Source organism: Rattus norvegicus, chromosome 10 (assembly GCF_036323735.1).
Source record: "Rattus norvegicus strain BN/NHsdMcwi chromosome 10, GRCr8, whole genome shotgun sequence".
NCBI lineage: Eukaryota > Metazoa > Chordata > Mammalia > Rodentia > Muridae > Rattus > Rattus norvegicus.
The window spans coordinates 42,315,990-42,328,353 of NC_086028.1; the positions used below are offsets into that span (position 1 = coordinate 42,315,990).

General features: G+C 51.8%; 1 protein-coding gene across 9 annotated transcripts in view; it reads left to right on the forward strand.

Annotated features, from left to right (window-relative positions):
* Window positions 1-5,701: 5,701 nt before the first annotated feature.
* The window catches only part of Galnt10 (polypeptide N-acetylgalactosaminyltransferase 10), a 146,397-nt gene continuing 139,734 nt past the window's right edge, over window positions 5,702-12,364 (forward strand). For 3 of the 9 annotated variants that reach the window (XR_010055122.1, XM_039085107.2, XM_039085109.2), the window contains exons 1-3: window positions 5,702-6,805; window positions 9,972-10,066; window positions 12,282-12,357. Coding sequence is in view for 8 of the 9 variants with exons in the window: in XM_039085107.2 (XP_038941035.1) it covers window positions 6,371-6,805; window positions 9,972-10,066; window positions 12,282-12,357 (606 nt within the window). In the remaining variant the exon portion in view is untranslated. The remainder of the gene's footprint in view (window positions 6,806-9,971; window positions 10,067-12,281; window positions 12,358-12,364) is intronic. The other 6 variants (XM_039085110.2, XM_039085106.2, XM_039085105.2 and 3 more) reach the window with 6 other exon arrangements.

The following is a 12,364-nucleotide window of genomic DNA, read 5'->3' on the forward strand; positions in this document are numbered from 1 at the left end:
TGTTCTTAGGAGGCTCATCTTGACTGTGGGTCTTGGTAAGTCAAGCCAATAAATTAGAGACGAATTTAACAGAACAACGGGGGGTGGGGTGGGGTAGGTGACCACAAGGGAAGCATTGTACCCCAGGGCTGGAAATGTGTGTTATCCATCAGTGATCCTGCAGAGAAGAAGAGGGGCTGGGACCAGAGCCTAGAGGGGAAGACTTGAGTGTATAGGGCAGGGTGACTAGAGCTGTGGCCAGTTGAAGGGAGAAACTTACAGCAAGAGAACAATTTGAGACATCCTGGCACTATTCTCTCTCTCTCTCTCTCTCTCTCTCTCTCTCTCTCTCTCTCTCTCTCTCTCTGTGTGTGTGTGTGTGTGTGTGTGTGTGTGTGTGTGTGTGTGTGTGTGTGTGTGTAGCCAGGATCTGGTCTATTCAGAACAAACAAATATATGACACCTCCCCCAAGTTCTGGCTGTCAATAACAGAGACTGGGCTCAAATTCGAAACAATCCCCCTCCTCTGCCTCCAAAGCCCTGGGATTACAGGTGTGAGCCACCACCATGGTTTCTATAGATAGATGTGTCTCCACTCCTCCCTAAAGTACTCAGTGACTTCTCAGGAGCTATGGTGGATCCAATCCAGTCCACGCCCCACAGCAGGCTCATAGCCAACACTTTAAGCAGCCAGGGCCCAGGGGCTAGTTTGTACCTCCACAGGTCTGAACCTCACCATTCAGATGTCACTTCCAGAAGTTCTGGCACCCAACCCCGGAACAATCACTTTAACCAAAGAAGTTGTTCTGATTGGCTAATACAGCAGTTGAGGGTGGGGATCTCAACAGTCTAGGCTCTAACTTGCTATAGAAAGAAGATGGTAGCCTGAGAATGGTTTAATCAGAGCTCCAGAGAGCCCGATTTACTGACCTGGGGTGCAGGTGACCCTCCGCATACAGCCAACAGCTTCAGAGCCTCCAAGTTCCTCAGTGCAGAGGTGTTTGCAGAACAGATCTACCCTCCAGGGAGACTCAGACACCCAGAGAGACCTCTCTGCTCCACGCCCTACCACCCATCTTCAACTTTCACCTCCTTTGTGCAAAGGTAGAAAAATAACTAGGAGCTGGAGAGATGGCTCAGCAATTGAGAGCACTGGTTGTTGTTGCAGAAGACCCTGGGTTCAGTCCCCAGCACCCACACAGTGGCTCACATTTGGTTGTAACTCTAGTTCCCCGGGCAGGCGGTCTTGGGTAATATAAGGAAGCAAGCCGAGCAGCCTGGAAAGTCAGGCAACGAGCAGCACTCCTCCCTGATCCTTGCTTCAACTCCTGCCTCCAGGTTCCCGACTTGCATCTCCTTGAGGACGGGCTGTAACCTGCAACCCCCTTCCCTTCCAAGTTGCTTTTGGTCATCATCTTACCACAGCAAAGGAGACACAAACTAGGACAAGTGTTTCACTTTCGTGTTTGTATGTACACCCTGTCTGGCACCCTCAGAAGACAGAAGAGGGAGTCAGATCCCAGGGAACTGGAGTTACTGATGGTGGTTGGGACTGCTGGGGATTGCTATATGGATGCTGAGAACCGAAGCCTCTGCCAGAGCAGCAAATGCTGTGAGTTATCTCTCCAGCCCCACTTGGTTGTTTTTCCGTGTGTGTGTGTGTGTGTGTGTGTGTGTGTGAGAGAGAGAGAGAGAGAGAGAGAGAGAGAGAGAGAGAGAGAGAGAGAATTTCATGTGGTCCCACCTCCATGTGAAGTCCAGGCTGTCCCTCCATGGATAGTTCAGGCTGGCCTTGGACTTCAAATTGTCCTACCTCCCACTCCCCAGTGCTGAGGTTACAGATAGGTACCAAGCCCAGCTGAGTAAGAAATAAGAAGTTGAATCTGCTCAAGGCCTTGATGAGATTAAAGAATGTTTGAAACAGACTGACCTCGCCTATACCTCAAGGACTTCATGTCCCTCTGCTCAGAGCTTTGGCCTCACCAAGCCTGGCTCTGCAACAGGGCTTCTGAAGGTAAGGGGAGGACACCCAGCTGGAGCTGCAGGCTAAAGACTCCCACCTGTCACACCCTCTCCTTCGGGTGGCTTTGTCTGTTACTGGTGACAGGATAGAACAAAGAGGTGCCAGCCAGCTCCTTAAAGACATGCAAAGAGAGGTGAGACTGGGGAGGAGGAAGAGAGACCCTGGTAGGACACAGAATGTAATCCCTTCTGAAGTGTCAGAATTCATGTTTCTCCTCGGGCTCCAGGATGCCGCAGGGTGTAAGGAGGCAAGATGTCTGCCCCTGCTCTAGGTGGATACTCTGTTGAGAGCCTCCAACGATGAAGGAGGAGATATCCCTGTGGCCGAGAGGGCTGTGTGCTGTGTTGAAACTGCAGTGAGTTCTGGGTGTGGAAGAGGGAATTTTCAAAAGCACGGATGTGAAAAGGTCATGTTCTCACAGGGACCCCATGGAGGAACGACAGCCACATGGGAGATCTGGTAATCAGCTGGCAGAATCAAGAGCAAATGCAGGTCTCAGGGCCAGAAAGGGAGGAGCGGGAAGAAGGTATCTGTAGATGGTTTCAGGCAAGGTGGAGGGCAGGTGCGACCCAGAGCAGTCTGACTTGCCCTGCAGCGGACACTTTGTTTCTATGTTCCTGTTGGTGATGAGCTCTCTTTCCATCCACAGTTACTATGCTCACATTGGACAGGCTCTGCCATTGGTCCTTTGAGTTCACTATCTCATTTAACAGCCTCTCCAGGCTTAATGACGTGACTTGGTCTGAAGGGAACAGCTCCTGTGGATTTCAGTTCATGGCCAGCTCAGTTTTCCCCGGGGAAGTGGCATTTTTTCTTTGTGAATAGGATAAAGTCCAGGGAGCCCTCCTCCTGTCGGGGCCCATCCCACATGGTAGAAAGTGATCAAAGAGACTTCAGATTAAAGCTGGCTTCTCAGAGTCCCCACTGGGGGCAGATTGAGCTGCTGCTGCTGCGGAGCTTTGATCAACAAGTGACTTTGCTAAGTCGTGAGAGAAAGCTCAAATCCAATTTCCTGTGGGATGCTCTAGGGAGCTGGAAGGAGACGGGGAGGAGAGCATTCCTTCCCTAGTGGCATTAAGTGCATGCTTCACCCAGTCAGGAATTACTGAGCAGGACACCTAGTCGGGTCCTGTGCTTCACAAGATGTAGGGAGACAGTGAACTATAAAACTATAAGGTCCTTGGGTTCTTGTCGCAAAGTCCTCTCTAGGAACGGGGTCTGGTTTCCTGGTTAGCAGTAAAGGCAGGGCATGTGTTGGCTGAGATTGGATGACAAGGAAACCCTGCTTTTCCAAATGCCTGGAGTTTGTGTTCTTGACAGAGAGGCCCAGCTTCAGACCTGCTCTCAAGAAAACCAAGCAAATGGAGATTCGATTTCTGAGATGGAGGCCAGGAAGGCCATCACAAGAGGTAGGGCCTCTGGTCTGGTTCCTGAGAAATTAAAGAGAACCCTGCAAAGGTTCAGAGGAAAAGTCTAGAAATTGTCTGGTTTCCCTTCCGCTGCTGTGATAAAACACTGACCAAAAGCAGCTTGGCGGGGGGAGGGGGTTATTTGGCTCATACATCCGGGTCTTTCAATGTAGGGGCTGGGGCCAGGGACCATGGAAAAAGGCTGCTTCTTCGATCTCTAGATCACTCTTAGCCTGGGCCCTCCCACATTAATTAATAATCAAGACAATCCCACCCGCTAATCTGATTTAAGCACTTCTTCAGTTGAGGGTCCCCTGTCAGATGGCTGTAGGTTGTGTCAAGCTGACAAAGCGAATGTGGATAGGCCCAGAAGTGAGGCTGTCAGCTGTGTGTGTAAGTTATCAAAACCCAGGGTAACTGGGAGAGGATGAGAAATGGCATAAACCTAGGATTTGAGCTAAGGAGTCTCAGGGGTTATAGGTGTGTGCATGCACATGCATGTGGAGGTCCAGGGACAAGTTTGACTTCATTTCACAGATACATCATAGCACTTCTTTGCTTCTTTCTTTCAAAGATTTATTAATTTTATGTATGTGAGTTCACTGTCACTCTCTTCAGACACACCAGAAGAGGGCATGGGATCCCATTACAGATGGTTGTGAGCCACCATGTGGTTGCTGAGAATTGATCCCACAACCTCTGGAAGAGCGGACAGTGCTCTTAACTGCTGAGCCATCTCTCCAGCCTCCTTCCCCCTCTTCCTTTGCTTTAGCTGTCCAAGAGAGTTTCTAGGGCTCCACCTCTCTCTATCCCCCTTCCCCATCACTGGGATTCCAGCCATGTAATTCTGTAATCCTAGCTTTTTAATCGGGTTCTATGGCTTGGTCCTCAGGCTCGTGAGGCCAGTGCTTTGTTGACCGAGCCATCAACAGCTGACTGGATAAACAAACTATAGGGTAGGCATGCGTGTGACTTCTCCTGGGGAGATGTGAGCAAATGTCTGTCACAGATAGAACACTGACAACATACCAAAGAAATTATTTCACCCAAGTCTAGCTTAGGGGGTCAGCCAGCCGGCTAGTTGGGCTATTTTCAGGGGTGTCACTAAAAAGCCCAGACCAGTATAGACGATAGCCTATGTTCCCTGGAGCTCCTTGCACACCCTGAAGGCAGCATGGTTGATCCTGAGGGTCCTTTCTCCCCAGAATTATTACAGCTTATGTAACTTTGGAAGGAAACTTGACATCTTTTAACTTTTCAAACTTCCTGAGTCTTGTGAGACTAATTTATTCCCTGAGTCTTAGATGCATCATCCCTCTTCCTTCCGGGGGAAATGCACAGGCCAGAAGAGAACATCGGATGCACTGGAACTAAATTACAAGCAGTTGTGAGCTGTCTCATGTGGGTGCTAGACGCCAAACATGGGTCCGGGGAACTGAACCCATGTCCTCTGGAAGAACAACAAGTGCTCTTAACCACCGAGACATTTCTCAGTCCCTATAAATTTTTTCTAAAAGATGTAAGGGTCGGAGTTATAAACAGAATGGTCAGAGGGTACATCTAGGACAAAGGTCCTGATGTAGGAGAGCCTGTCATGTTCTGATGAACGACAAGGCGGCTGGGTTTGGGAGACTTGGAGGAAGAGGTGGTGATTTCCCTAGACATAGAGGTGTCCCCTGACACAGAGGTTATGGGTTTCGTGTGTGTTTATTTTGATTTTTAGATGCAAGGATCTGTACGGCCAACAGCACTTGGAGCAACATACAAAGCTTGCAGCAGAGCCAAAGAAAGGTCAGGCAGAGGGGGACATATTTGATCTTAGGGAAATATAACCTGAGTCTGTGGACTCTGCAGAGACGTGACCGAAGCTGTGATGTCAGAAAAAAAAAAAAAAATCACTGCTCAGTCTGGAGTTAGACCTCTAAGGCTAGAATTTAGGACACTAGTCCCAGGATAGGAGTAGCTACAGGGCTCAGTGGCTTCGCTGGAGAAGCAGAGGATAGAGCCAATGCATGTGCCTGCAGGAAGGCTGGCGAAGAGGAAAGCAGAGAGGAGGGGGGTGCCCTTGTTCATCCGGGAGCAAACTGTTAAAAGACAGGCACTCAGCGCCTGGAGGAGGAGCCCATAGACTTCATGGGAGCCCAGGTCAGCATCTCAGACGCCAGACTTCTTTGGACAAGTTCCCCTGGTTCTGCTAAGCACAGCCGAGCCTTCAGTTCCTTACCTCCCCCCAACCTCCTCTCCCCCCCGTACGAGTTCTGCTTTTTCTTGCTCCTTACTCCTGGCTCAGTATCCGGCCCACCGTGGACGCTCGCTGATGGTTTCAATTCTAGAGAGGAAAGGACACGAGGTTTCGGGAACGTGCTCTGGGCACTGTGTCCAGAAGCACACTTGGGACTGGAAGGCAGTCCAAGTTCACTGGCTTGGATGTGCATGAGAATAGCTCTCGCAAGGAGGCTCAGGTCACCTCCTTGATGGTTTTGCAAAGAACCCAGACCAGTGACGGAGCATCCAGCACTCTGCAGCTTGGAGAAGAGGAAAGAAACCCGGCTGCCCACTGAGCGATGAGCAAGGTGCCCTCGGCATACAGGTTGCGCGGAGTCACCAGGTCAAAGGCAGGTCTGATTGGCACGTACCGGGGCAGAACGGGGAAAAGAGTGGACTGCAGCTTCCCAGCGCAGTAGATGTAGCGTGTCCGCGCAGCCCCGGGGCTCTAGCTAGCTGAGAGCTGGCAGAGAGCCGCGCGAGTTCCCCGGGGCGTCCCCGATCGCGTGCCCCGCGGCCCCAGCGAGCGCCCAACTCCCTAACTCCGGGACTTTGGCAAAGCTGCAGCAGGCGGGGAGCGGCGGAGAAGCAGGACGCACCATTGGAGCCCGCGGGGGGGGTAGCAGTCAGGAGCCGGGGCCCTCCTGCATCCTGGAGGATGGAGATGCTCTATAAGTAAATGGAGGATTGAAGAATGGAGGCGCCTAGGGCTCAACCATGGATCTTTTGGCGGAAGGCGAGGTTCAAGACCTGGAATGAGAAGCCAGGGGATGATGGGGTTGGAGCGCACCCCCACGGCGCTGACATAGTGGAGGAGCCCTGCTCCCCCGCCGGCGAGCGGCGGAAGTGCCGCGGAGTTGGAGCGGGGCCGGCGCCGCGGCCGCTTCTGCTGGCCGAACTGCTGCCGCCGCCGGGCGGACGGGCGGACGCGCAAAGCCGGGGGCGGGCGCGGCGGGGCGGACCGGCCCCGATGAGGCGCAAAGAGAAGCGGCTCTTGCAGGCGGTGGCGCTGGCTCTGGCGGCCCTTGTCCTGCTGCCCAACGTGGGGCTCTGGGCTCTGTACCGCGAGCGGCAGCCGGACGGCAGTCCTGGGGGATCCGGGGCGGCGGTGGCCCCGGAGGCGATACAGGTGAGTGGTCCGCGGCCGAGGGTGTGGAGCATTCTTTCCCCACTTCGTTTCCACTCTGTAGTTCCTTGTTCCGCCTATCCTTCGGGTCTGCTCTGAGGCATCCCATTTTGGGGATGGCAACATCGAGGCTTAGGGAAGGTCAAAGATTTATTATCCAGGCTCTTACTCCAGCCTAAAACAGTGTTCAGCCCTAGGCCCTTTTCCTAGTTTACCCCACTCCTCCTATTGCCGTCTATTATTCCTGTCCTCATCATCGCTCCCTTTTTCGGAGGATCTCCGTGCCACCCAGGATTGTTCCTTCTGAGGTAGGAGTGGAGATTCTGGTCGTTCTTGTCGCTGTTCTTCAGATAGTCTCTGCTCCTGGCCCCCACCCTCGCCTGCTGATTCTAGTGTTTGAGTCAGACCAGATTCTTCCTGGTTTGCCATCTACAAAGGCACTCCTGGGTCTCCTCTAAGTCTCCCATCTGGAGCTAGCTTGCTTGTTTTTCTCTTGTCTTCTCTTGTTTTTTCTTCTTCTCCTTCCCTCCCTCCCTTTCTTTCTCTCTCTCTTCTTTCTTTCTTTCCTTCCTTCCTTCCTTCATGTGCCTTATTTACATGTATGTCTGCACCACACACGTGCCTGGTGCTCACTGAGGTCAGAAGAGGGCATGGGGGGTCCCCTGAAAGTGGAGTTACAGATGGCTCTGAGTCACTATGTGGTTGCTGGGAATCTAACCTGGAAGACCAGCCAGGACTCTTTAACAGGTGACCCATCTCTCCCCACCTCCCACATCACTCAGTCTTTATCCTAGTCAGATTCTGTGCCTCTCTTGAGAATACTGAACCCATGCCCCAAAAGAGGTCAAGTAAGGACCGAGTGCCTGTCATTGAACTTGCTGCCTTTGACACTAGTCTAGAAGCTCTGGTAGAGGGCTTTCCAAATGTCCCAGAGCCACAGGTGTCAGGTACCCCCAGGACAAAATACCTCCAACCTTCCTTCTTTGTACTAATGAGATATGTTTCTTGTAGACAACATTGAGAGACTGCCTCTTTAAAGTTGTGTGTGTGTGTGTGTGTGTGTGTGTGTGTGTGTGTGTGTGTGTGTGTACGTGCACGAGTGCGTGTGCATGTGGACTAGCAGCCTCCTGGAATAGATGAGCTCTGTCACTTTCCTCCAACCATCCTGACTTCTCTGTCCCAGCTCCTGGCAAATGTGGGCACGCTTGAATTATTCCTCCAGTGGGACATTTAAGAGTTGCTTACGGGATTTTTCTCGGTCCCATGGGAAGTAAGCAGATGTGTGCCAGGGTCAGCCTTGACTGACTGCTGGCTGGCCTTGAAGGAAGAGGCTGACTTCTTGAGATTGATGCTCCCCCCAACCCCTTCCCATCCACTGTTAGGGCTGCCATCTGGGTATCCTGGCTTCTGGGTCTGGACGAAGAGTCTTTGCTACAGAGCTGATCAATTTAAACTTGGCTTGTCACTCTGGCAATTTGTAAATCATCCTGAAGGTCTGGGGGATCTATCTCTCTATGCTTGGAAAGTTGGGAAACTCCATTTCCGAATCCCCGGTTCAGATTCTGAAAGCCGGTTTAGAGCCCTCTCCCTTAAACTCTTTGTCTGAGTGGGGTTTTCCTGTGGGGAATCTCTTTCCTCTGTTACTGCCCCGTGTGGCCTCAGCGTCGGGAGGCCAGACTCGTGTTCCCTAGCTCAACTGTTAGTTTGCCGAGCGTTGATGAGTCTGGTCTCCCACTCTGAGCCCAGCTTGCTCCGTGTGTAGGATTTGATGCCAACATTCTGTAATGCTGTCAAGGTGCCAATGGAGAGTGGACCAGGCTACCCCGGTGTCCTTTCCTGAAGTCCCTTATAACACTCCTATCTTGGGACGCTCTGCTGAGCACAGCCCTGGCTGAGGGGGGTGTGTCCAGCCAGGTCAGACTCTCCTGTGGAATAGCTGTGAGCAGTTCTGAAATAGCCCTTGACATTCTGTCTCTGCACGGAGAGAATTCTGCTGTGAAGGCAAGAGACATCCTAATTTTCATTTTCTGTAGACCCAGATGTGTAGCAAGAAGGTCAAGGTTAACTGTCAGTTTGGCCTTAGCTTTCATGGTGAATTACTAACTGTACAAAAGGGTATTGATGCAGTAAGGCCACCTTTTGAGGAGAGAGAGAGGAGAGAGGAGAGAGGAGAGAGGAGAGAGGAGAGAGGAGAGAGAGAGAGAGAGAGAGAGAGAGAGAGAGAGAGAGGCGCTACTGAGTGCCTCTTGGAGGCGCTACCTGGACCATACTGAGAGGCTTTACATGCTCTGGTTTTTTTGTCTGCCTCTCTGAAATGGCATAGAAGGGAGGAAGAAATAGTGAAAGTTATGGAGGGTTTCCGTGTGATTATCTTTGCTTCTCCGGGGTCACAGAAGGGAACTGTTTCCCAAGGATGGGCCCCGGTAGGTGCGATAGGATTCAGCATTCATGGGCTGCCTTTCTGGAACAGTCTGCCAAATTTCCACACAGCCCCTTTTGTGCTCCACTCTCCTGCAGATGCAGAGCCCTCCAGTCCCTCCTCTGAATGTCTGCTGGCCTCCGGGAAAGAAGCTGGTTCCTCCCACCCCTCTGTGTCAGGTGTCTAGCTGGGAGCCGGTCTTCAGCACCCAGAGTGGTTGAGACAGTGATGAACCAGTCAGCCCTCTGACACTGCTGAGTTAACTCCAAGCGTGGCCGTGATCTTTCTGGTAGAAATAAGTGCTGGTCTGGAATGCAGCTGGATTGATCGAGTGCTTGCCTGTGTCCAATCCTCAGCACCACATAAACCAGCCCGTGGTGCCTGTCTGTAATTCCAGCACTCAGGAGGTGGCAGCAAGAGAATTGGAGTTCAAGGCTAACCTTAGCTACCCGAGAGACCTTGCTCTAGAGCAACACCTGTTGGGACTTTATTACCATGAGGAGTTCCGGTGGGATTTCTGTGAGATTACACCTGGGTTTGAGCAATCCTCTGATGCTGTCTCCTGGAGCCAGGAGCCAGGAGGCAGGACATTCGGTTCATAAAGTGCACATCATATGTTTGGAGTCTCCCTGGTCACATAGTTGGCTTTTCTGAACGTTGCAAGATTCAGCAAGGAAAGCTGTTGTTTTAACTTGGGCTTCCTTCTCTTTCCCACTCCCTAGACAGCCTGACATCTTGGTTTGATTCTAGGGTTGGTTTTCCTCCTGCAGAGCTTGGGAGCTGCTTTTGACATTCCCACCGCAGGAATCCCAAGCCCAGCTCCTCCTTCAGAGCCAGGAACTCTGGTGAGAAATGGCTTCTCCGGGTAATGGCATCTGTTTGGTAGAGACTGGTGGGATCATGGAATACCGGTGTCTTATGATTTTTAAGTCTCAGGGCTCTCTCTCGTTGGGTCAGAGCTGAACTTTATTCTTAGAACACCACCACCCTCCCCAACCCCCACCCCCGCCGCCCCGTTTCAGTTTTCTTGGTAGCAGAACCTTACGCCAGCAAGTTAAGTACCACGGAAATGTGGTCTGGGGTGGTTTCTTTACTTTTCCAAGGTGGAGCTGGTACCCTTTAGACTGCTTATAACGCCTCTGTCAGCTTGGCCAGATGAAATCTGATGCCACCGGGGAAGGGTTCTTGACTTAGCAGAGCAAATCTGCTTCTGCCTTCTCCTCCTCCCTCCCCCTCCCCTCCCCTCTCCCCCTCCTCCCCTCTTCCTCCTCCTCCTCCTGGGCTTGCTGTCTGCCAAGGATGAACACCGAGAAGCCTGGGAGAGAGGTCTGACTTTGGTTCTCTCTTGCTCTAAGCCCATTGCGACCTCAGGGAAGCGGTTTAACCTCTCTGTGCCTTGTATTCCTCACCTGTGAAAGGAGGAGGCAAGTGGATATCTTTATGGTGCCTTCCCACTGGTGGCCAGGGCAGATAATGCTAATCCGTCTTTACCACCAACCCCAGACTTGGCCTCAGACTGTTGATCAACAAGGCTTCTCACAATGGGCTTGCTGGCATCATTTGATTTGTTTCCTTTTTTCTTTCTTTTTTTTTTCTTTTTCTTTTTGGAGGGGGGATGTGGGAAATAGATGTTTTGTTGTGGCTTTTTCCATTCTGACATCCCAGGAGTCCGTGAGCTTGGAAGTATGTTTCAGGAAGGTCTAGAGTCTACCTGAAGCCCCGACTTAGGTTTTTGCCCCGGTTCCAGCTTCTTCTCTCAGGCAGCTTTGTGTGTGTTAGCTCTGGTGACAGATAACAGATAATGGAACCGGGGATGGGAAAGCAAAGGCCCATTTAAAAGATAACCATCTAGCTTGCTAATTGTACCTTGTCTACAGCCAGCTCTTATTCAGAAATGGCATCCAGGATGTCTTTTGTTGCTGTATAAAAGGCACCTGGGGGTGAAGGAGGCCTTGTTGTAACTCACTGCTCCTTACAGTGTAGCATCTGTGCTTTGCACATCTACCCGGTCTTTCACATCTTGTGTGGAAGCAGAGGCTTTGTATAAGAATCTTGGTTCTCCAGAGAATCACTGTTCTCATGCCTGGGGGAGTGGGGACAGGAAGCAGATCCTACAGGTATGAGTTCCCACGGGTTCCACAGCGACCTCCCTGCCTGCAGATGTCCAGAGACCGGGGAGGTTGAGTGTGTTTGTTGAACTACTGAAAGTAGCAGAGCAGGCAGGGGGCTTCAGAGGGCCTCTAGGCCAGCCCCGTTCATTTTTGTCTGATGGAAACCAAGGCCCCAGAGGGGGTGATCGCTTAAAACAGGTTCTCACAGGAAGAAGGCAGACCAGAACACAGTGCTCTGAGGTTCACGCTCCGTTTCACAGCAGAAGCTTCTCCTCCACAGACTAATATTTGCGCCTTCTCTGCCATTATTTCCCCTGAGAGCCAAGATGATCTCGCTGACTCCCTGAGGCCAGCAAATAAAATGGATTAAATGTTAGGGCTGTGAAGGGACCCTGCTTGGGGTGGAGAGATTCAAAGGTATGTGGTACACGGCAGTGTTGCTGTCCGCAGCACACAGAACTAACTGGTCCTCAGAGCCCCCTTATGCTCTCCTCTGTATCAATTTCGAATAACAGTGGATCCAGCCTGAACTGATACAGAAGCACACAGGCTCCTCTGGGACCATCTGGTTCTAAGAATTGGGTGATCTGGTCTGGGTTCTCCTGCTTCTGGCTTTTTCTCTGTCACCCCTGACCTAGACCAAGCCCCTATGGCAGCAGAGCATGATCCCGGAGGAGAGTCTGTCTCTGGCTGCCTGTGTAGGAGAGAGAAGAAACCGTCTTTCTTCTGAGCCCTGCCTTCCTGTCCCACTTTGGGGTTGCCATACTCAGGACCTGTCACAACCATCTGCCGGGGGGGGGGGGTGGAGATGCTGGAGATGGGGGTGGGTTGATCCCCTCAGGTGGGAGAGAGACTCGCTCCCCACAGAAGAATCTGAACAATGGTAAAGAAAGAGACGCCCCGTGCAGAAGCTGGCATGTCTACACAGAACCCTGGTGCATTTCCCCAGGCTTTGGACTCAGGCATCACCAGGAAGGCACCTCTTGGACACCCTGGACTTACCCTCATACACAGAATCTGTGGCTGTAAGTT